General features: G+C 42.4%; 1 protein-coding gene across 2 annotated transcripts in view; it reads right to left on the reverse strand.

The window, feature by feature from the left end:
* Window positions 1-13436, reverse strand: part of LOC106652324 (putative uncharacterized protein DDB_G0288537) — a 43668-nt gene extending 30232 nt beyond the window's left edge. Inside the window, exons 1-2 of one of the 2 annotated variants that reach the window (XM_014371215.2) lie at window positions 12826-13436; window positions 8118-9503 (exon numbers count right to left, since the gene is read on the reverse strand). In XM_014371215.2, coding sequence (XP_014226701.1) covers window positions 8118-8769 — 652 coding nt within the window. In that variant the 5' untranslated portion in view covers window positions 8770-9503; window positions 12826-13436. Of the gene's footprint in view, window positions 1-8117; window positions 10493-12825 lie in introns of those variants that run through there. The other variant, XM_014371214.2, reaches the window with a different exon arrangement.
* Window positions 13437-21897: the final 8461 nt, after the last annotated feature.

Raw genomic sequence — 21897 nt, forward strand, 5'->3', positions numbered from 1 at the left:
AAAGTATGAAAACGCTTGCATATTGTACCGTATCGATGCCAGGGCGTCGCGATCGAACGAAATTTCTATACATCGCTGCTCGTCGATGAATTAGCATAATGCTTTTGGCCCGAGCGCGCGCCATCGTTACCATAATACGCAGGCATTGTGTGCATTATACACGGGGCGAGCTGCATTAGAAGCTAGGCACAATTCAGCAAGGTTATGCAACATTACACACGCGTTCGCGTTCGTATAATACACACACACACACGAACGTAATATAGCGATGAAAATGTGTCGCTCACTATATATCCAGGCAATATACGCCCACGCCTATACGTATGAGTTTCAACGTAATTCAGCGCGAGTTAATCACAGTTCGAGCTTGCGAGCTTTCTAGCTAGCTCCGCCGCTTTCGAAATCGCTCGCGCTCACCACCCTTGTACAACAGCTTTAAAGAGGGAGCCGAGCCGAGCTTTATAGAATTGCGATGGACGATATTATCGCCTGCGCGTGCCTCCTCTCCTGCGAGTCAATTCGTATATACAGTCAGAGCGGCTACATCGCAGACTGTACAACTATTTTTTCGACTCCTATTTCACCCGATTGCACCTAGAGTCGTACAGCGAATACTCGAAATAACTTTGGAGGATGCGTGCTAAAGCACGCGTCAAACAATGCACGAGTGGGTGTAAAGCCACTGCATTGTGTAAAAAAGGCTGCTCAGCGTGTGAAAATTGAAACCTTCCGGCACCCGCAGTCGCGCGCGTTTTTGCTCTTCATTATTGCTTTCATTTTAATTCGAGCTTACGCATAATGTACTTATGTACGTTTATTATAGAGATAGCAAAAGAATGAGTTAACGTATGCCGTTCAATTTCTTTCTCGTACATAAGACAACTGTGTTTGTGACGTATTCAATTGTATTTTAAAAATTATTCCTAAAATTCGAATACTTTTAACATTTCTATCGGAATATGTTCGAGTAGTTCATAAGTTACCACTAGGTAGCTCATGGCCGAATTCGTCGAAAACCAAAAGAGAAGAAGAAACATTTTAGCGTTAAGTAAAAGACATTTATACTATCAAATATAAATACTTTCTAGTTCTCTGCTTGTTCGAGCGAAAAATGTCAACGCTATAGGTGCTACGCACGTTCTTTTATATGATGCACAGCGGGTACACCCTCCTCTCCCCCACAACGAGCCTATACTTATAAACCAGCGAGCACTGTGCAGTGCAGTATAACGCGACGCGCGAGACGCGCGTCATCGCGCCTGTTTATGCGGAATAGATATGCGCGACTTTCACTCCCACCCCCGCCCCGGCCGCTGTCTCCGCATACACTACGCCACACTACACAGCTGACGCGCGGAACTTTACACTGTGTGTACCTTGAAAATCAGCTGTTTACCGTCTTATATGTGCATGCACTTAAGTTCGCGGATTTTGCAGGAGGTCACGTAGTAGCTCGGATCTACCATACGATATGTGTGTGTGTGTACGGTATACAATCGCCCTGCGTACCTGTTGTTATTATTGTTGTTGTGAGCAAGCATGTTGTGTACCGTGCGCGCATCATCGTATAGTGTGTGTGTGTACTTACTCGCGAGTAAGTAAACGAGCTCATGGCTCCGTGTCTGGCCAGCGGTATGTGCTGCAGTTTACGTACATCCCCGTGCACGGCCTCGCGCGCGCATTATTATCGTATACACCGGCGGCGCATTATGCCTTATTAGATTATTTTAGCATCGTTAGAGCGAGATCGTTTGCATGCGCGCAGACTGGGTACATACTACGTATACCTCTTATACCACGCGCCTGGTCAATTTACAATATACTTGCACCGATAACATTATCTGCTACTTAGTTGGATTTATGCTTGTTATAATACCCGATAATTGTCGCGATGCAATAACGAACATACGACGACGACGAGGATCGACTTATTATTATAGGTACACGTACAAGAGCGCGTGGGTTGACCATTTTTTCGTTTTCTTCTTTTTTTTTTTTTTTTTTTCCNTTTTTTTTTTTTTTTTTTTATTCAACGTCACGCACGTACGTACACTTTTATACGTGCGCTATATAACATTCGATCGAGCACCTCGATAATTGCCAATTCAAAGAATCACACGTCTGACAAAAAGGTCGTAACGATACATACGCTCCCGCCCACGCGCGCCTGCCTCGCGCGACTCGAAGGGCTTTTTTTGTTCGAGTATTTTCTATTTATGGACTATATAGGCTGATTTCATTCTGCTTTGAAATCTCTTTCGATTGTTCGGCATATAGGTATTTTCCGCCCTGAAATTTCGCGCAAAATCTCTCTCTCTCCGCGCGTTGCAACCGCTATCGTAATTTCGAGTAATTCACATATAATCCACACAAATGTACATAATACGCGTTCGGTTGGGTACAATAAATTGTTTCACAAAATATACATAAGTAAGACACATCACGTACGTATGGGTTTTGCGCTCGCGGTCGACCTCATATATCGGAAATTATTTATGCACACACACACACACACACACACACACACACACACACACAAACGACGGGGACACTGGAGTGCAGCGCTCGCTGCATTAAATGTTCATGTGCAGCGGGATCGTCGTCGTCGCGACCGACGACTGCTCGCGGTCGATCTATCGTTTCTTTCTCTGTCTCTCGATCGTTGTACTATGGCAGAAAAGGGGCCGATTCACCACATTTACAAACACACACACACACATACACACTGCACATATAAGTTATAAGTATGTATAATGCGAACGGTGGTGTATTATACGGCTACCATAAAGATGTACGTATGATATTATATATTACATATATAAACGTACTAGTCTTGCATTTAATTACGCTTATTACATAAATTCATGCTTCCACGTTTGTGCATGCAATGTGCCGCCTGTAGGCCGCCGACGTCGATCTGCCGGTCAACGTCTGCAATGTGTAAGCCGCTTTTTACAGTCCACCCACGTATTACTACATTACAGTTCATCCAGAGAATGTGTATACGTATGCGAACTTATTCATTGTTCAGCGTCTGCTCTTCATGAATGCGATTAAAAATCGTATACTAAAATGCTATAACCTATGCAAGCATCGCGTCATTGGGTGCTTCCCAATAATTTTCATCAGCAGCTAATTATTTCATATTTCTAATGTAAATGCTCGCGGGGAGCTGAAATGATTATTATTAACATGTACGCTTGATCACGCGTACCGATGCAAGCTGCGTCGCAAGCTCAATTTTGTGCGCTCACGTAAGCGAAATCCAATTTCGTCGGCTATTTTCCCAAGGCTGCGCTGCGAGTTTTTCCATTATTGGCTTTATATAGACAATCGATGTAAACCCACGATGTTGCCGATCGAAGCGGAAAAACGAAAATTCAAAAATTGGCAGCGAGAGTGCGTAAACACGATCGCGTACTTACACTTGACGCCAGCGAGCGTAGGCGCGATTTGTTTAAGAATTACGCCGGTGTACACTATATATGCCCTTTACGCTACTAGTGTATTGTAAGCTCCTACGAGACGAAACTTGTAGACATATTTGCATACTTCCTTCTTGCGAATTACTTCTCAATCGTTGCTTAACGCAACAAGATGCAATTACAATTTTATTAAAATATCAGATAGCGGTCAAGGTGTTAGTGATGCTTATAGGTACTTTTTAATCCAATTTTGAAGTTAATTTTTTCACACGGACACGGATGGAGGATCTGGATTGAATCATTCAGTCTGAATGAATGAAATTTTTATAATCTTGGTATGGAAATGATTGATTATGTGCTAATGACCAAAAAATGGCAATTTCAAATGTTTTAAAATACCATATATTAACTAGGTTTTTGCCATTATTTCACTACAATTATAGTCTACTACAATCATTTCATAAAAGTTAAGCGCATTTGAAATACTATAAAAGAAATTATAATCAGTTTTTTACCACTTTGAATACGATAATTTAAGCCTCTGTCGCTAGATGGCAAGAAACTTTACCGGTAAATCTGCAAATGGGAAAGTAAAAATAATTGCATATAAGTAAAAACACGATTTGAAAAACTTCGTTGTAGTTGCCAACTTCATATCGAAGTATGTCCAGTTCTAATGGGGCTTGAATGTGTGAGAAATTTTTTCGATTCCGAAAAAAACTAGTCATTAAATGTTAAGCATATATATACCGGAGAATTTCTGTTGCTTTTATAGTTATAGCTGTTGGTGGCTGCCTACGTGTTCGGGCGCGCAGTGCACGACCGCGTAGGGCTTAAGTTGTTGGCGCCAAGAGAGGGGATGCTGCGGCCCGGTACGCTGCAGAGTCAGTCTTGCCCCGACGGCGGCATGGCCCGCGCAATCACGCAATAAAGTCTAGCTCCTTAAGCTCAACTACGACTCCAATTTAGCTCCTCTCGAGCACCCTCCTCACGACCGGGACGCGTGCCCGAGGCGACGCCGCTTTGCCACGACGACGACCGCCGGCTCCTCCGTAGAGCCTGCTACATAGCTTACTGACCGTAGATGTCGCATCGCCTACCCCCAAGCGATCGAATTCGATTTCGATTACATAAGAAAAATATGTATACATACTTTTATAATTAGAAAAGATACATTTATTTATTATAATACGCAGAGATATCGTTTTAAAGAGTAAAAGCACTAAGCACGAGGAAAAAGTCAAAGTTTGTACAACACGAAATCTATAAAGCTCTCGATGTCGTAGCTTCGTTCCCATATACGTCGTATGCATCCGCGCGCGCGCGGGTACATATCGAAGAAACAAGAATGAGAAACCACCTGCCTATATATTACTGGGCTAAGATAATGGGTTTGGCCTCTTTTTCAAAGTAGAGAGAAAAAGAAATCCGTTATGCGAGCGCGTACGAGTTAAGTTCGTGTGTGTGTGTGTGTGTGTGTGTCTGCATATATTGCATATATTTATATATACTCAGATATAACATTTGCACACACGTCCGCGCGCGAGTAATGAGCAATGAGTCCGCGTATATATATTATAACTACAACGAGTCGCGACTCATCGACTCGATCCCTCGCTCTGTCGTTCTCAAGTATCAACTATCAAACGCAGCGCCTCTCGCTTTATAATACGGTACATAAGCGATAGAGCTCAAGCCGCGTAACGAATGCGGTCGTTATAATGCACACACGTACACACGAGTGTACGAGAATTGTAAGCGTGTATGTGTGCGATATACACGTATAACGCGAGCTACAGCTACTGTATATAGATTCGAGAAAGAGAGAGAGAGAGAGAGAGAGAGAGAGAGAGAAAGAGAAGTGGCAGTGACGGCGCGAACCTCGAGTAAGTAAGTTTGCGGCCGCAGCGAGTCAGGCAGGCAGGCAGGCAGTAGGTGCAAGCTTAGAGGATAGCCACCACCACCACCACAGCCGCCACTGTTAAAATAATACTATGCACACTGCACATATAGACGTATTAATATTATACGTCACCCGTGCCCTGTGCTGAGCAGCAGCAGCGAATCTAAATGTACTACAGCACATGATGATAATGTATAGCACGTAGGCGCGCTCGCTCGCGTACGCGTATTATAAACTGCGACGACGATTTCGTCATCTTTTGAGCTTTGTGTCGCACGACTCGCGCACTTGCATTATGCAAACCACAGAGTCTGCATTATTACAATGACGCGCGCAAGCGCACGAAAATTATACGACACAGAGATGACATTTTATGTGCGTAGAATAAAAAAACGCGTGTGTGTAGTTCCGATTCGGATATATGCAGTACGTTGCTGTGAATGCGTGGGTGGCACATAAAAAACTATACTCGAGTACGTATGCTACATCGCTCGATTCGGACCCGAGCTTTTGGCTGAGTGAGCGAGTGACGTGTTACCTTCAAAAGCCCCGACGCGCCGGTGTACGCGTAATGATACAAAAAACTATATTTCGCACTGCGTATGAAATAATAATAATGATAATTTTATAATACGCGAGACACGTGTAAGTCTGACGCGTTCGCGTTTTTGCATGCGCGTATATATGTGTTATGTGTGACGCGTAGGCTCGACCGAGGTGTATTATATTATAACACATGTGGCCAATATTTTTTACGAAGCATATAACATAATGTAAGCAGGTGCGCGTTAGTAGCTAGCTTTATTGTGGCTAAAAAAAAGTAGAGGAAGAAGAAGACGTAACACAGCCCTGTGGAGGTGTGTTTATGATATAGTAACAGCGCGGCGACGACGCGCGTACATTCGCGTCTTCCTTTCTGTCTATTGTCATCAACTTTATATATGCCTCGTCATAACTATGCACCGGGCCTATCACGTAATAAGTCGTGTATACCATCTCCGAGCGATGCCAATATATATACCGTACTATATATAATATATCGTTCTCTTTGGTTAGATCCCTTATATAGACCACCGACTGCTGCTGGTATATATCGTATACGTATTATAGAAGTATAAACCACCACCGGCTCAGCCGAGGGCTTGTGAACATGCCACACATGTAAATGCAGATAACTCGACGACGACGACTCGCAGTCGAGCGAGCTAAAGACACCGCAGCCGCGAGTCGTGTGTTGTTTATTAGCGTCGGAGTTTATTTGTTTGTGCACGTATGCACACCGATAGACATATGCTTGTTTACGAGACAGTTATAAAGAGGGACAGACGGGGGAGAAATAGAAGATAGTTTCGCTGATTGAAGACTTGCACCTAGACTATTACTACTACTATTGCTGCACACATCACGTCAATTGCAGCTCACTTTAAGATTGCTTCATTTCCAATGGGTGGCTATGATGAACGTATTAGGTAAATAATAACAGCTGTATACAGTGATCGACATAAGCGCGCGACGTATGTAATCAGTGACTTCATTTATCTCGTCAACGTCTAATTTCAATGTTTTTTTCTCTCCCCGTCACCTTCTCCCTTTAATTATGCATCTATACCTACTTCTTCGTTTCTTTTTTACTCTTCTATTTCTGTTTTAACTTTGCACTCCACGGAGCTGTATTATGCAATTTTGTATCTATGTACACTCCGAGTATTTTAATTGTACGCTTCGCTTTTAAAAATTAACGAACTCTTATGGACGAGCGCAACACGCGTTTTTATTAAACGATTTTGCAACACAAAAAAGAGCATCCCTCCCAATTTCGCGATTGCTCGAATTAATTTTCGTTCTTTTTTATTTTTTTATTTTAAGCACTAATTGCAACGTTGAGCTTCTCCACGCGTGTACCCTTCATTTCACCACTCTCGGCTCTTTTGCAGCTCTTCATTTCGGTTCAATTTTTTTGCTCTCTCTCTCTCTCTCTCATCGAATTGTTTGTACGAGGAATTTCATTCGCGGATGTACTCACACAGAGAGGCAGAGAGAGATGGAGAAAAAAGTTTATTCAAAATTCATTTTACGCCACGGTCAGATGCATTTGTACGTGTAACGTTGAAAGTTCATTATGCAAACAATTATATTTAAAACGTTACAACTTTCTTTTTGCTCTCTCTCTCTCCCTCGTAATTATTTCAGATGTAGAAATGATAAAATTATTTTTTGCAGTTTTTACTTTATACATATTACAAAATGAAATTCACCCGAAAGAGCAACTCGGCCGCGCTGCCAAATCATAATTTAAAAGCGCGCGGCGCAGGTGAGCGAGAGACGACGCAACTATCGTAATTTTATTCGCGCGGCAGAAAAGAGGTAAAAAAAAAATTTGTTTCAATTTCGCCGTGGCGTCGCTTGTAATGTAAAAAAGGCACGTGTAAGTTTTATGCGCCATTCGGGCGTTCGGCTTGCCTCTTTTTTTAAGCATTGACCGCGAGAGGAGGACTTCGAGCTGGAAAGAGAGAGAGAGAGTAATTTTTCCGTGGGAAGGCAAACTTTTACGCTCGCGCGCTGCCTTGAACTCGCAGAAAAAGCAACTCAATGTAATTTATTAGGTATATATAGGAGTGTAAAATTTTGTGCAGCTAGCGATAAAATGTATTAAACTTAACGGCTGCCTGCGCGTGGGGGGGGGGCAAAACAGTCAGCCGACTACGTCAATATATATACGGGCACATAAAAGAAAAAAAAGTTTTCGTATTAGCGTAAGTAGTGGTATTTGCTTGCGATGCATAACTCACCGATTTGAGGAACGTCGTAGCGTCTGCTGCCGCGGGTGGACCTGAGCACGAAGTGCGAGGCCGCCGGGATACTGGGCATCATCATCGCGGGTGGCGAGGCTAGGTCCTTGGACTTGCGCTTCGACTGCTGCTTCTGCTGCTCTTGTTTCTGCTGCTGTCTAGCCGAATTAGTCGAGGTGCGTTTAGCCGCTACCGCCTTATTGGAGCCTCGATAGTTCTGATTATTGTTGGGTTTGGTCGAGGCTGCCGATATCGGTCCGTTATTGTAGGCTCGAGGCAATCGTAACTGCTGCTGAAACGGCGGGGGTGGCGGTGGTGGTGGCTCGCTCTCGTCGAGCATCGCCATGTTCGGATTCGATCGGACTTGCTGCTGCTGCTGCTGCTGCTGCTGTTGCTTCTGCTGTCGATAGGCGTCGCGCAGAAGATCGAGAAACAGCAGATTCTCGGCTCCGTTGGGCGAGTATTGTTGCTGCTGCTCCCTTTGCTGCTGTTGGTCGATCGTCCGGTAGGCCTCGCGCAAGAAGAGTTCATCGTTGCTCGTGCTACCACTGCTGCTGCTGCTGCTTCCACTGCTACTGCTGCTGCTGCTGTGGACCAGGACCAGGCTCAGACCGACTGTGTAGCTCAGCAGCCAGAAGACGCGACTCGTCATGGTACAACGTGGCCTGTTGCAGTGCCCGCGGGTGGCACTCGGTGCTACGGCTGCTGGCTTGGCTGCTTCTCTGGCCGCCCTCGCGCGTAATCGCCTCCTACGGTTGACGCTCGTCGTTGTCGACGACGTCTCGTCGATATCTGTCACTACTACTGTATCCTCACACTCAAGCTATACTCGAGGATGACTGTTCCGTGTGGTTTTTGTTCTTTGCACTTGTTCGCACACGGTTCAATTTTAATTTATAGATTATAGAGACGATAGATAAAGAGATAGACAGAGAGAGAGCCCGAGCCCGGACGCAGCACGCTTGGACGGACGCAGGCAGATATTTATTATATAAGAGATTTTTGAGAGGGAAAACTCGCGCACACTTGAGAGGGATAAAGAGGCACGAGTTGATCGATGTAAAAGTCGTCTTCAAAGAAACACGCTCGATGCTGCTGCTCGATTATACTGTTTTTGTTTAGTAACTTTTTTTCTTGCACTAAGAATCGCTGTGACTATTTTTTTCTATCTTTCGTACGTATCCTCCGTTCGAGCGATTCACATGGCCCGAAGCTCGTCGCTAGCCGTAAGTCCGCGCGCGGCTCGAGACGTCGTTCGTCTCAACGAAAGGTAGTTGCTCATGTTGCTTCTCATCTTGCGTTTATGGACGTCCTTTCTTTTTACGGGATGCGATTATCGGAACTGGTGGTACTGTGTGTTTCCGCCACCAACTGCTCGTTGCTAGTCTGAAATCAGCCGATCGGTAAGCGTACGAGTCGATTCAAGTTGTACTGAGGTCATCTCTCTTTCAATCAAATGCGTACATTATCGTCAAAAAGTCGTGCTGTACAGTCTTGGTGCTTTTTTTTTTAGAAAAATGTGTCGATTATCAGTGCGTCGAGGTGCGTGCGTTATATATTTTGAAGTGCTCACTCGTGCAGATGAAAAAAAAGGAAGAAGCGATGTCGAGTAGGATCGACTCGACCTCGTTAGAGTGCAGATATTGAAAGCTGTGCTGTAGTAGCAGTTTTGGAAGAAGAAGAAAAAGATTTCGGTTTCTCGTCACTTCACTTTCTTTTTTTCTCGAGTATGATCGTTAGAGAAATAATTACACAATCGATCGAGATGCTGATAAACTCAAAAAAGAGGTATGCACTCGTGCTAGGTGAGCCGATGCTTGAAAATCACTCGAAACTTTAGTTAGCCAAATCAGCTGTGTAATCGGCTCTTGAATTGGGGTGCAAATAGGCCGCGCAGTGCAGACCCGGAACTCGACTCGGGTGCATTTCTTCTCTTCGTAACAAATTACGTCTACTTATACATTTGTGCGTGTGCAGAGGTGCAGCTTGTGCGTTTATTTATATTGTACCTGTTATCATTATATACATTCAAATAAGTGCACTGTGGTGTTGTTGTACAAAAATACATCGAGAATCACATGACGACATTTATAATATTTATATCCGTACGAACGGTGAAAGGAACAGAGTGCAATAATAATAAATTAAATATCATCGTCATTGTGGCATGAAAGAAACGTCACGTTGAATATTATGAAATAAAACTGTCGCAACATCGCGTTGATGCACACCGTGCTGCAAGCTTCCTGGTAGATATGCTTGATATTCATATAGTGGCTCATTGACGAAAAATTACCATTTACGTTAAAAAAATTAATCGCATTTTTAATGATTTGAAAATGGCAATTTAATTGTTTCAAAAAATTTACTAGATGGCGAGTATTTGTGTAGCAAAAAATTATAGAAACGATTTTTTAAATAGTATAAGGTCAATTAAGTCTGTATAAAAAGTTTCATCAAGATATGTCATTTTATTCTATTACAAATAAATCTTTGAAAAAACATTTTTTCTTTTTAATTTGGAGGAGGGAGGTCCGCTTGATATGATTTTTAGTTTATCAAAAAATCGCCGTAAAATATCGAGAATTTCTATTAAAGGCTTTGTCGTATGACTATATGTATTACATTAAATTGTAACATTTCATAATATTTATAAAATTCATTCCAAATTGTTAACGTTACGTTTCTTACACACTACTGATGTTTTTTTTTTTTTTTTGAGCGAACCAAATTTATCGTCTGTCGCTCGAAACTAATATACCACACACAATAAATCAGTACAAATTTCAATTCATTTTAATAGTTTCTTTTTTTCAACTCATTTAAATTCATTTGGTTGTAAAACGATCGGTTGTTTGGCGTCCCAGTTTTCATCTAGTGCAAAATTCGTGACGCACGCCTGGGACTATTTTCGCTTACTTTGCGTGCGATGCTTGAGCTTTTTCTTTTTTTTTCTTTTTGCAATTCCCAGTAGCTCGATACATAATAATGATACTCTGTCAAATTGCTTGTACTATTTTTCATTTCATTATCGCTATTTCATTTTGCATACTCGTCAGGTACTACGCAAACTTTCGTCATTGAATCATATTTTTCACAATCGCATTCGTACTCACACACTTTTCATTCACTTTCGCAATATCACGTCATGAATTTTGAAATTCGTGTGCAACGTTTGATTTATTCATCGAATTAATCACATAAAATTCACTCATTTATAATTAAAATTACAGTATAAAAAACATAATCACAAAAGTGTGCGTGTTTAAAATGTGCAAGTAAACGACAAATCTTGAGTGCGTTGATCAATGCAGACGTGCTAAATAGGACCGCTGTCAGTCATGTGCAATTTCTAATTAAAATAATCTTTAATTATAAACATAATACGCTGAAATTGAAAAGGCATCGTTAACAATGGCGTGCGCTCGACAGCTCGTTATAGCCTAAGTGCTCGTATTGTCGTAATTACACGGGTCGAATACGTATAACCCGTAATGTATAACGCGAACTCCGCACGTACGTGAAAATCGTGTCGCGCGTACAAAAAAATCGGGCACCTTCTCGTTTCGGCCTTTTTTTTTTCGTTACAAGGGAAGCGATACGTATGGACGCGTTCACCGGTGGTGCAGGTAGCTCGAGTTGCACCACACACATCACGAGCACAATGCACATTACATTACGTTATTACGTATACGCGCGAGCGAGAGGAGCTGTATTATGTGTGTACAGGTGTAGGCAGCAGCAGCAGGTAGGCCTGCGGGGGTGTAGCCTTGCGGCGGTGGCGACGACGTCGAAGCCCTCGTTGGCCTCTCCCGGGCCTCGCGCGAGGCGACCGAACCGCGCAGGTGTGCCCCCAACAACAACAGCGATGATGCGAGAGGCATGTGTGCAGATATATGTGTGTGTGTGTGTGCGGGGATAGGTGTGCAAAAACAGCGGTATATAGTACGTATGTGTGTACGTGCGGATCGATGATTCGATCGTTTCGGGCTCGAGGCAAGGAGCTGCTGCTGCTGCTGAAAGATAGTTATATAGCAGCAGTGGCATCACAGCGTGCGACGAACCCTGCCGGGGCAAGTCTCGTACATATCCACCCCCGCACTCGAAAGGGCCCGAGATTCCGCTCCTTGCTACCTTGTTACGAGTACGGTTCTATATATCATCGCTGTATGTGCAATCCGAGCCACGGGAAAGGAGGCGAGCGCGTTTCATATATAATATATGAGACGTGTGTACCGCGGAGTCGTCAGAGTAGAGAGAAAGAGAGAAATTCGATAAAGAGAGCAGTGCGCGCGGTGTAGTGGCGGTGGGTTCCTGCCGTCGCCGCTGCCTGCCAGGCTCGACTCGGCTCGCGCGTATATCAACAGGTGCCCCGAAAGGAGTGCGCGCACACGCCATGCCAGCCAAAAGCCACTCGTATATATAATATAAGCGCAGAAGCAGCAGCAGCAGCAGCAGCAACAGCAGCGGAGATCGGGTTTCTCCGCTCTTGGCTGCCTCGGGCTACTGCTGCATGACTCGGCGCGCACGCATGCATTATTACGTATAATACTTGTATCTACTAGGACGAAGTCGACGGCAACGACAACCTCGGGGAGCTATATAATATACAAGTGACGTGGTAGAGGTGGTGATGGTGGTGGTGGTACCGAAACTATGCTGCACTGCAGCGGCGACGGGGATGCTTTTCTGCTTCTTTTCTACTTACGTCACTCTCCGTCTGCGAGAGTCAAGTCGGCCTAGCGCAAAACAGCCATGAGCTGGCCCGGGCTCGGGCTCTATTATCGCTATCGAGGAGTGCCTGCATGAGGCGTTGGCTCCTCGGAGGCCGAGGAGCCAGCCCAGTTCTTACGTAATGGGCCAGTTGGATATTATGTAAATACATAGGCCTTGATTCACACAGATTTTTTTTTTTTCTTAATTTTCTTACGGTCACGCGCGGCGGGCACTTGAACGCTGACGACACTGCTCGGACCCGGCGCTATTTTATAATTCGAAATTTTAGCAGAGAGCTCGAAAATCACTTCCCGAATAGGCTGCGTACCGGCTCTTTTATTTTATTTATTAACTGTTATTCCGTCCTCTATCTTCCGTAGGTCTGTAGTAATTGGGCGAGGGCCACACCGCGAGCTGGGGGGCCCGCGCTTTTTATCCTCGTGTATTATTACAGGCCGTGCGATCGGTCGCTCCGGATTGGGGGTGTTCCGCGCGCGCTCCGTGCGACCACGTCCGGCACACTGGCGACTGGTTGAAGAGGCGCGAGGACGAGCGACGACGAGCGACGACGACGAGGGTTGCGGTAGCGGCGGCGGCGGCTACGGCTACGGCGGTGGTGGAGGGCTAGGTCCTCGGCGGCGGCGGCGGCGCTCCATACGCCAACGCACTCGTGACGGAGCGACGTCGTCGCCGCCAACAACCAGAGAGAGTGTGGGTGGCCGGGTGCGCGCGCGCACTCCAGTACACACAGCAACAGTGAGCGAGTGAGTGAAGAGCTCGCTGGCGGGGGTGGCCGAGGCATGTTACGCGCCGCTGCTGGTACTGGTGGGGTGGCTCCGCGTACACGCTGACGTCGGTACATGGCTCTCTCTCTCTCTCTCTCTCTCTCGGCCTCGGTAAAAGCTATGTGGCTCGTGTATCTCTCTCGTCGATCGCTAAAGAGTAAGAGAGGGACGAAAGACTCGTGTGCATGTGTGTGCGTGACGATGACTCGCGCGCGCTGTTGCTGCCTGCACTGCTGCTTCCTGCCTCGAGGAGTGTCTCCTATAAAGACAAAAGGATCCGGCCTCTCCTTCACCCCTTGCGCGCGCGCGCCTTTCGCCTTTCGCCTCTTCTGCGTAATTGCGCACACACACGTACACACACACACACACGCTTACACATAAAGCTCGCACAATGCGTGTATTAAGACTATTTATCCCTGTCTTTGGCCTTTCCGTCGTACAGCGGCAGCTCTCGCTTCCTTTTTAGCCTCCCTTTCCTCCCCTACATCCAGGCCTTTTTTTCGACTTAATACACCTTCTTCGCCCTTATACGCACGATATAATATGAAACACGCCCGCACACGCGTCTTACCTCGGGACGCCTTAATACACATATCCTCTCCCTATAGGACACGGTATAACATATACGAAGCTTGTTTTATACGCCTCACCCCCGGCGACGATCCGTCTCTGCTCCGTTTTGTACACTATACATTCGTGTACTTTTCTCCTTGAATTTTTCGCGCGACGCGACGAAAAACGTATGCACACGATATGATACGCCACTGCTGCGTGTACACGTGTACACAGCGTTGATGTGGAAAAATCGTGCATCTCGAAAGCTCTACGTATCCCGGAATTTGTTTCGAAACAAGAGTACTGTCGAGAATTGTGAAAAAGAAAAACGGGAAAAACTTTCATTCATGACGAAAAACTGCATCATCGACCAGCATTATAGACTCTCTCTCTCTCTCTCACTATAGTCTGTAAAGCTGTGTCCGTGTCCGTGTGTTTTTTTCCTATTATCGATTCGCCCGCGTCGCGGACGCATGACGTAACAGCTTGTGCACCGCTGCACAGTCGCGGCTCGCAGGCGCGTGCTCGTAGCTGAACTTGTATGTATATGTGTGTGTGTGTGTGCAAATTATACACACTCGCTCGCTCCGCATCATCTTTCATTCACGAAAGGAGTTTTCAATGAAAGTGTTGTATACGTATACGATGCGCGCGCGCGCGTACTTGCCTGCCTGACTGCCTGGCCTGCGACGGGGTACTGCACGCGCCGCGGAAAAACTAAAAATAAACTTTCTTACTTGTATATCGATGATTGGCAGGTATATGTGCAATGAAATGGAAAAAGCGCTCGCGTATGTACCTTCGTCTCTCGTGCTTCCTTTTTCGAAGTGAAACTTCGTTGCGCGCGTCGAGTGGAAGGATTGAATCTGTGAAAAATGAGCGGCTTGTTTATTTAACAAATGAGTAATATTTTTGAAGGGAAATGTGAGGATTAATTATTCCGGAATTCATTTGGTTTTCAAACAGGATTGATGATAATCGCAGGTGGCATATTTTAATTTTGAGCTTTTTGATTTGATCAACAGATGGAGACTTGTAATCTCGCAAGTAACAAAACCACTTCTCAATTAGTATATTTATAAGCAAATGTCGAGTGTATCACTACATATCATTACTAGTCTTCGAAATGTATTCTCATATTATCCCTGCTGCATCGAAGTTTTCTTTGACGACCGAATGTACTCATGTAATTCAAATTTTCTTTTCGATTTTTCCCCGATTGCTATCACGTTCATCGATAAATTTCAGATATTTTTTCTTCGTCGAAATTCGTATATGAGTTTCTCGAATGATCGCGGGCAAAGTTCACAAACGCTTGATCGAAAAAAAAGAAACTTTTTTACATTAGAAAAAGTGCAGGTGTCTCTCGAGCTGTTCGAGACTCTTGACACTGCACCACACGCATACCGGCCGAGATCTTTACAACCTCACACACATATACACCCACGAGCTCGTCGTCGTGCGCGCTGCACATTCACCTCAGAGAAAGAAAGAAAGAAAGAGAGCAAAAAAGGGTTAATCGAAGTTTTGAAAAGCGCATACACATGCTGCTGCAGCCACCACGCGAGAGGCACAACACTGGTACGCATATGCATAATAATCAAGGCGTAAGTAAGCGCCAGCGAGAGGGATGGAGAGTAGTAGCGCACCAAGAGGGTGATAAATGAGGCGAGAGAGAGAGAGAGAGCCTGTAAGGAGGTTTGTGTATACAGTCAGCCACGCTGCGCGCACAGCACAAAGTTCATACATGCAGATTATGTACTATATAGCCGCGCGGTGGTATAGCAACAGTACACGAGAGGTGCACATGCGATGCTCGAGTCTCTTATTTTTCACCTGCGCTCGTACTCACACACACACATAAGCTCGAGTGTGATCTTTCTCTCTACTAAGGCGAACACATACACAAACACATGCAGAGACAAGAGGGAGAGAGAGAGAGAGAGAGAGAGAGAGAAAATGTATAAAGGTAAAGCACTAAGTGGGTGGGGTTCTCTTGGTATAAGGCAACGCAAGAGCTAGCTCGACCACCTATAATACATATATGCATATACATACACACACTCAAGGTATAAACCACGACACACATTAACGCGCGCAAGCACACTACACACACATATAGAAAAGTACACAAGGGTATATACAGCCTTCGCGTATTGCGCTACATAAATCTCTCACTCGGCTCTCGTGTTATACGTTCCTTTTTAAAAACTGCAATTTTTTCCCGCTTTACTCGTCGTAAATCATTCGCTCCTTATAGCAAAACCCACAATGCCACGCTCTTTCTGCCTCCTATGAACGTTTTTATCATAATCATCAATTACGGAATAATGGCAAGATTTTGCGGTATTGTTATTTTTTTTTCTTCGTCTTCTTTTCCTCGGAAATCCCGAGGATTAATCTACAGTCGAATATTCTTCTTCCTCTATTTTTTTGTGTATGTTTAAAAAAAGAGTAAGTATTGAACGGCACATAGACTCGCACTGCAGTTGCCGCGATTGGATTTCAATGATGGCCCTTTGGCTTCGAGTTTATACCGAAGATTTGATCGATAAAAGCGCTCTACAGCGGCTCTTCTCTCTCTCTCGTAGTGCTGGAAAATCTCGATAACTAAATAGCATTGTGGGTGGATAAATTGAAGTGAAAATTACAAGCGCACTCGATGTTTTTTTAGAAAGCCCTCTCTTGCACTCGATAAATCCTATTATTGAATCAAAAGTTTCGCTCGCTTTCTTGTCTCTCGCTTCGTAAAGCGGCCACAATCAAAAGTGTCTATATTGACGCAGAAATATATTCAATTATCCATGGAAAAAGGACGAATCACACCCTCTACTACTCGCTTGGCACTTTTTCATGGTAACGAAATTTTCCTATACGATATTTTTCTCTGTGAAGTCGCTCCTTTTTTATTTTTCTCCTTCCATCGTCCATCGAAATACTGACTCTGGACTCTGAAATACTGGAATGCAATTCATTATATCGCTGCAAGTGTGAGTAATAATACTTCGAGCTTTGAGGCTGCGAGCGAAAGTCGATACTTCGAAATTATGGAATATATTGCTCGCTCTATATAAGCATTAAAAACTCTCATCTATGCGGCAAAGTTCGCGCGCGCGCTCCGATTTATTCCACGCTAGAACAATATATACAGAGATATATAGAGCAGAGACGAGCGATTCGAAATTCTCACCAAACAAATTTTCCAGCAAAGTTAAAGCGCATCAGAGAATCCGTGAAATCCTTCGCGGCCTCGAGTTTCTTCATTCAAATTCGATATCGCTTTCGAGGAGAAGATTTGTTTTTGACGTGTTTATATTATATTCGAAGCGTCAGAGATAACTCGATCAAAACGTTCAACAATTGGATCTCAAACAATTTTGTTTTTTTTCATTAATTTTTTCTCGTCATTGACTTATCAGTTATTAATAAAGTTACGAAACTATCGACGATCGCAACTGTTGAACAACAACAGCAAAGATGAAAGCTATGTATTTACGTCAAAGCTAAAGCTAACGAGGGTCTATTGTATACATTGGATTGCGATAACTCCATATACGCATACATGCAATACAGAGGAAATATAACTCGATCAAAAAAAAAAAAAAAAAATAGGCTATGCAATACTTTTATTCTGTCAGGTCTCTGTGTCTGTACAGAGATGTACTAGTTCTGATTGCGCGCGCGTCACCCTCGAAAGAGCTTAGTAATTCTTTGTTTACTTCGAAACTCGAAAAAAAAATAATTTACTATATTTTTCTTGCATATCCACGCACATATGCTTCGCGATCATGATTACTTTATGTGTAAACGTTTAGAGAGAGGTGTAACTTTTACGCGTAACACTCAATGACAACGATGATGGAGCGAAACTGACTTTTACGAACGAAACCGAGCTTGCTTTGCCGCATCCATAATGAATGCGGATCAAGACGCGCGATTATTGAAAAATGTCCTTATCTATAATTCTGTTTACCATTGGTATCATTATATGGTTCCGTGCAGCGAGCAGAACACTGTGTTTTTTCTCGAGTCTAACATTATATACATCTGATAAGAGCCTCATGAATAATTCACTTGCTCACATTTAAATATAGCCCCCTCCTTGGGGTGCAATTTAAACTGCGTTTGGCTAAAAACTTATAAATAAATGTAAAAAGTGTAAGTTTATCGAGGCAGAGACTTTCATATATTGATTTCATTAAAATTGTACGAACAATTACGAGCAAAAATAGGCTCATGGTCAAGTACTATGAGGCGCAGGGGCGCTGATTTTCATCATTTGTATACACACAAACACAGAGACGCAAACACATGCAACGCAGCTACTGCAGCGGGAGAAGCATATCGCAAACTACCCCGCAAACAAATGTCAATATCGTGTTATTAACATTAATTATAGTTGCAGATTTACACACAGTTCAATAGAGTCTATTCTTGGTTCTTGAACGACGATATCGAGCTTGCATGTGTTTGTTAGTGTGTGTATGTGTGTAGTTCATTGCTTAGAAAATAATGCAAATACCTTGAATGTGCGTCCCACGAGAGACAGACGTAACGTATAAATATAGGTAAGGAATTTCTTGAAAACGATCCGAGAGTTAAATTTAAAATACGCTGTTGCATTAATGAAACTATTTATTGAACTTGTTGGATGAATATTTAACCACTCAATTTATTTTCACGTAAATTGGGTAGTTTAATTGATTAATTGGAATTAGATTTCTTTAATAAACTTCAACGAAAAATTGAGTAAACACGAACGCTAATCTTTGCTCTAGTTTTGTAATTTGTACAAATCGAATATAAAATTTGAGTCGATGAAAAAACTTTTTTTTCGAAAGAAGAAAAAAATATACATGTAAGCACATTGCACATCTCAGCTCGCATTAAAGGTAATGCTTTGTCGCGAGAATCTATAAAAAGTCATGATGTCCGTTTACGGTGATCTCCGTGTACGCGAACATACACATACACTATATCAGTGAACATTTAATCGGATCATCGACTTGATAGGAATCATCGAACGTATAGGGTCACATGCGTGACTGATATAATTAAACCGCATCTTTTCTTTCTTTTCTTCTTTTTTTTGCGGATTATGTTACTGAAATGACTCAATGAACTCCCGATAGTGCTTCGCCACGCGACGATATATAGCTACACGTTTCGATGTATGATACACCTTTCTCTCTCTCTCTCTCTCTCTCTCTCTCTCTCTCTCTCTCTGCCGATGCGACATTTTTCCCAGAAGGGTGAAAGCTTCGCGCGAGCGCACGTGTGTGGATGATAATTTTATTCAATAATTTTTAAAAGGAAACCAATGCTTTACATTATACAAAAGTGACTTAGGCATTAATTATTGCCTCGTTGTTAAAGTTTCAAGTGTGTAAAAGTCAATAAATGAAAAAGCAAGCTACAATTGTGCAGACAAGATTTAGCTCATATCGTCGACCTACAATTGTTATAGAGTGCAATAAAATGTCGTGCGTACAATAATGCGGTATAATGTAATTGCGCAAATTTATGATTTTCAATGGGTACATATTAGACTGGTTCAGAATTATCGAAGATCTTCAAAACTTCGATTAACCTATTTTAATGTTTGCAATACTTTAAAAACTTAACACTCAAAAAGTTTTAGCTTTTAATTTTGATATTTAAAATTAACATGACGTGCATTCAATTTTCTATTGAAATAACATTGGAAAATCAATTATTTTCTCTTAAAACTCTGGTAACACAAGATCAAACTGATTTAAAGTCATCAGCTTGTTTTTTATTTTTAAAATGTTTAAATTGGATCTATTAATTTTCAGAGTCTTAAATATTGAATAGAATTTCGTTGCAGTTTTGCTTATAACATGTATTCTCACACAGCAGACATCTCTATATCTCTTCTCTCTCTTCTCTACTTATAAAAAAGAGAACGGCCGAAAAGTGAAGCCGCGTAAAACGACCTCTGATTGGCTGACACTGACGACGACGCCCGACGCGAGCCGACTCTATACGAGTGCCTGTGCTGCTAACTGTCAACAGACAGTTAGTACTTGAGTAACCTCAAAATTCGAATGAAAAAATTGACACGCGCAAAGCGCGTTTGAAACGCACTATTTCTGAACTATTTCTGAATCTTAAACTAACCTCAAAACACAAATAAAAAATTGATACGGGCGAAGCGCGTCTTAAACGTCTCGTGATTTAAAAAATTAAAAAGTAAAATAAATAAAAACTAGAAAATCAAGAAAAGATAAAATTTGAATAAAAAAAATCTAAAATCAAACAAGTAAAAAGGAAAAAAACAAAAAAACCAAAAACACGAATCAAACAAGTAAAAGTTGAAACAAAAAAAACTAGAAACTAGAACATCAAAAAAAATCAAAAAACAGAAAAGTCAGAAAATCCCAACACAAGCATCGATGTTTCACATCTGGTGCATAATCAATGCATGCTTACTCTTAAAATCGTTTCCTCTCTTTGAGTTAAGTAATCAGAGTAGTTTCTTGAGCATTAGCGCACCAGATGTGAAACATCGATGCTTGTGTTGGGATTTTCTGACTTTTCTTTTTCTTGATTTTTTTTGATGTTCTAGTTTCTAGTTTTTTTTGTTTCAACTTTTACTTGTTTGATTCGTGTTTTTGGTTTTTTTGTTTTTTTCCTTTTTACTTGTTTGATTTTAGATTTTTTTTATTCAAATTTTATCTTTTCTTGATTTTCTAGTTTTTATTTATTTTACTTTTTAATTTTTTAATTTTCTGTAATTAATTTTAATTTTACTTTTTAATTCTTGAATTTTCTTTAATTAATGGATAAAGATGTTTCACATCTTGCAGCTGTTCATAAACAGCTGATTTTTTTTAATTTTTTCAATTTTTAATTTGTTTTTAATTTGTTTTTTTTTTCTTTTCTAGTTTTTACTTATTTGATTCCAGATTTCTAGCTTTCTTTTTTAAATTTATTTTTTCTTGATTTTTTTCATTTTTTAATTTGTTTTTAATTGGTTTTGTTTAGATTGAGCAGTGATTTAAAATTTTTATTTGTCTTTGACTTTTTAGTCTTATTCAATTAAGTACTTCAAAAAACTTCCTATAATATCGAGTCAATAGACCTATCAAATACATTACAAGTTATAAAAAAAAGTTATTAAAAAAAACATCGACTTCCTTGCACAAGTCATCGCCGAATCTAAATATCGTCCTAGTGCATCGAGCGGTTATCATTCATTGTATGTTAGTATATAACATGATAAAAATTTCGACTTCCCTTAAGAAGATACACACTCATAGACACGTATATAATGTACTATACATACATGCAGTAATAAATATCAGATTTGACAACGTGCATAATAGTGCGTAGTCTTGCGACGTATACGCATCGACAGCATATACGTATTCTATGCATATACGCATAAGCAAGAGAGAGAAAGATATCGCAACGCAGTCAATCCCGTGAGCTAAGCCGACTGCTGTTGCTTATGTTGTTTCGTTGCCTCGTGTGTATACGTAAACACAGTCGTACGCGCGTGCGAGAGCGATACGCGCCTCGAGTCTAGGCAGCGGGCAGCAGCAGAAAGCAGTTCTGTAGCTGGCGCGGCAGCCAATCACAGCGCGTAGCGCAAACCGACGCTGTATAGGCAGTTCTACTACCAAAGTTGCGCTCGCTCGGACGGACGGACGGACGGACGGACGGACGCTCGGTTTTTACGGGTTTACCCCTGATGCCAA

The sequence above is a fragment of the Trichogramma pretiosum genome, unplaced genomic scaffold (assembly GCF_000599845.2).
Source record: "Trichogramma pretiosum strain Unisexual culture from Peru unplaced genomic scaffold, Tpre_2.0 scaffold6, whole genome shotgun sequence".
NCBI lineage: Eukaryota > Metazoa > Arthropoda > Insecta > Hymenoptera > Trichogrammatidae > Trichogramma > Trichogramma pretiosum.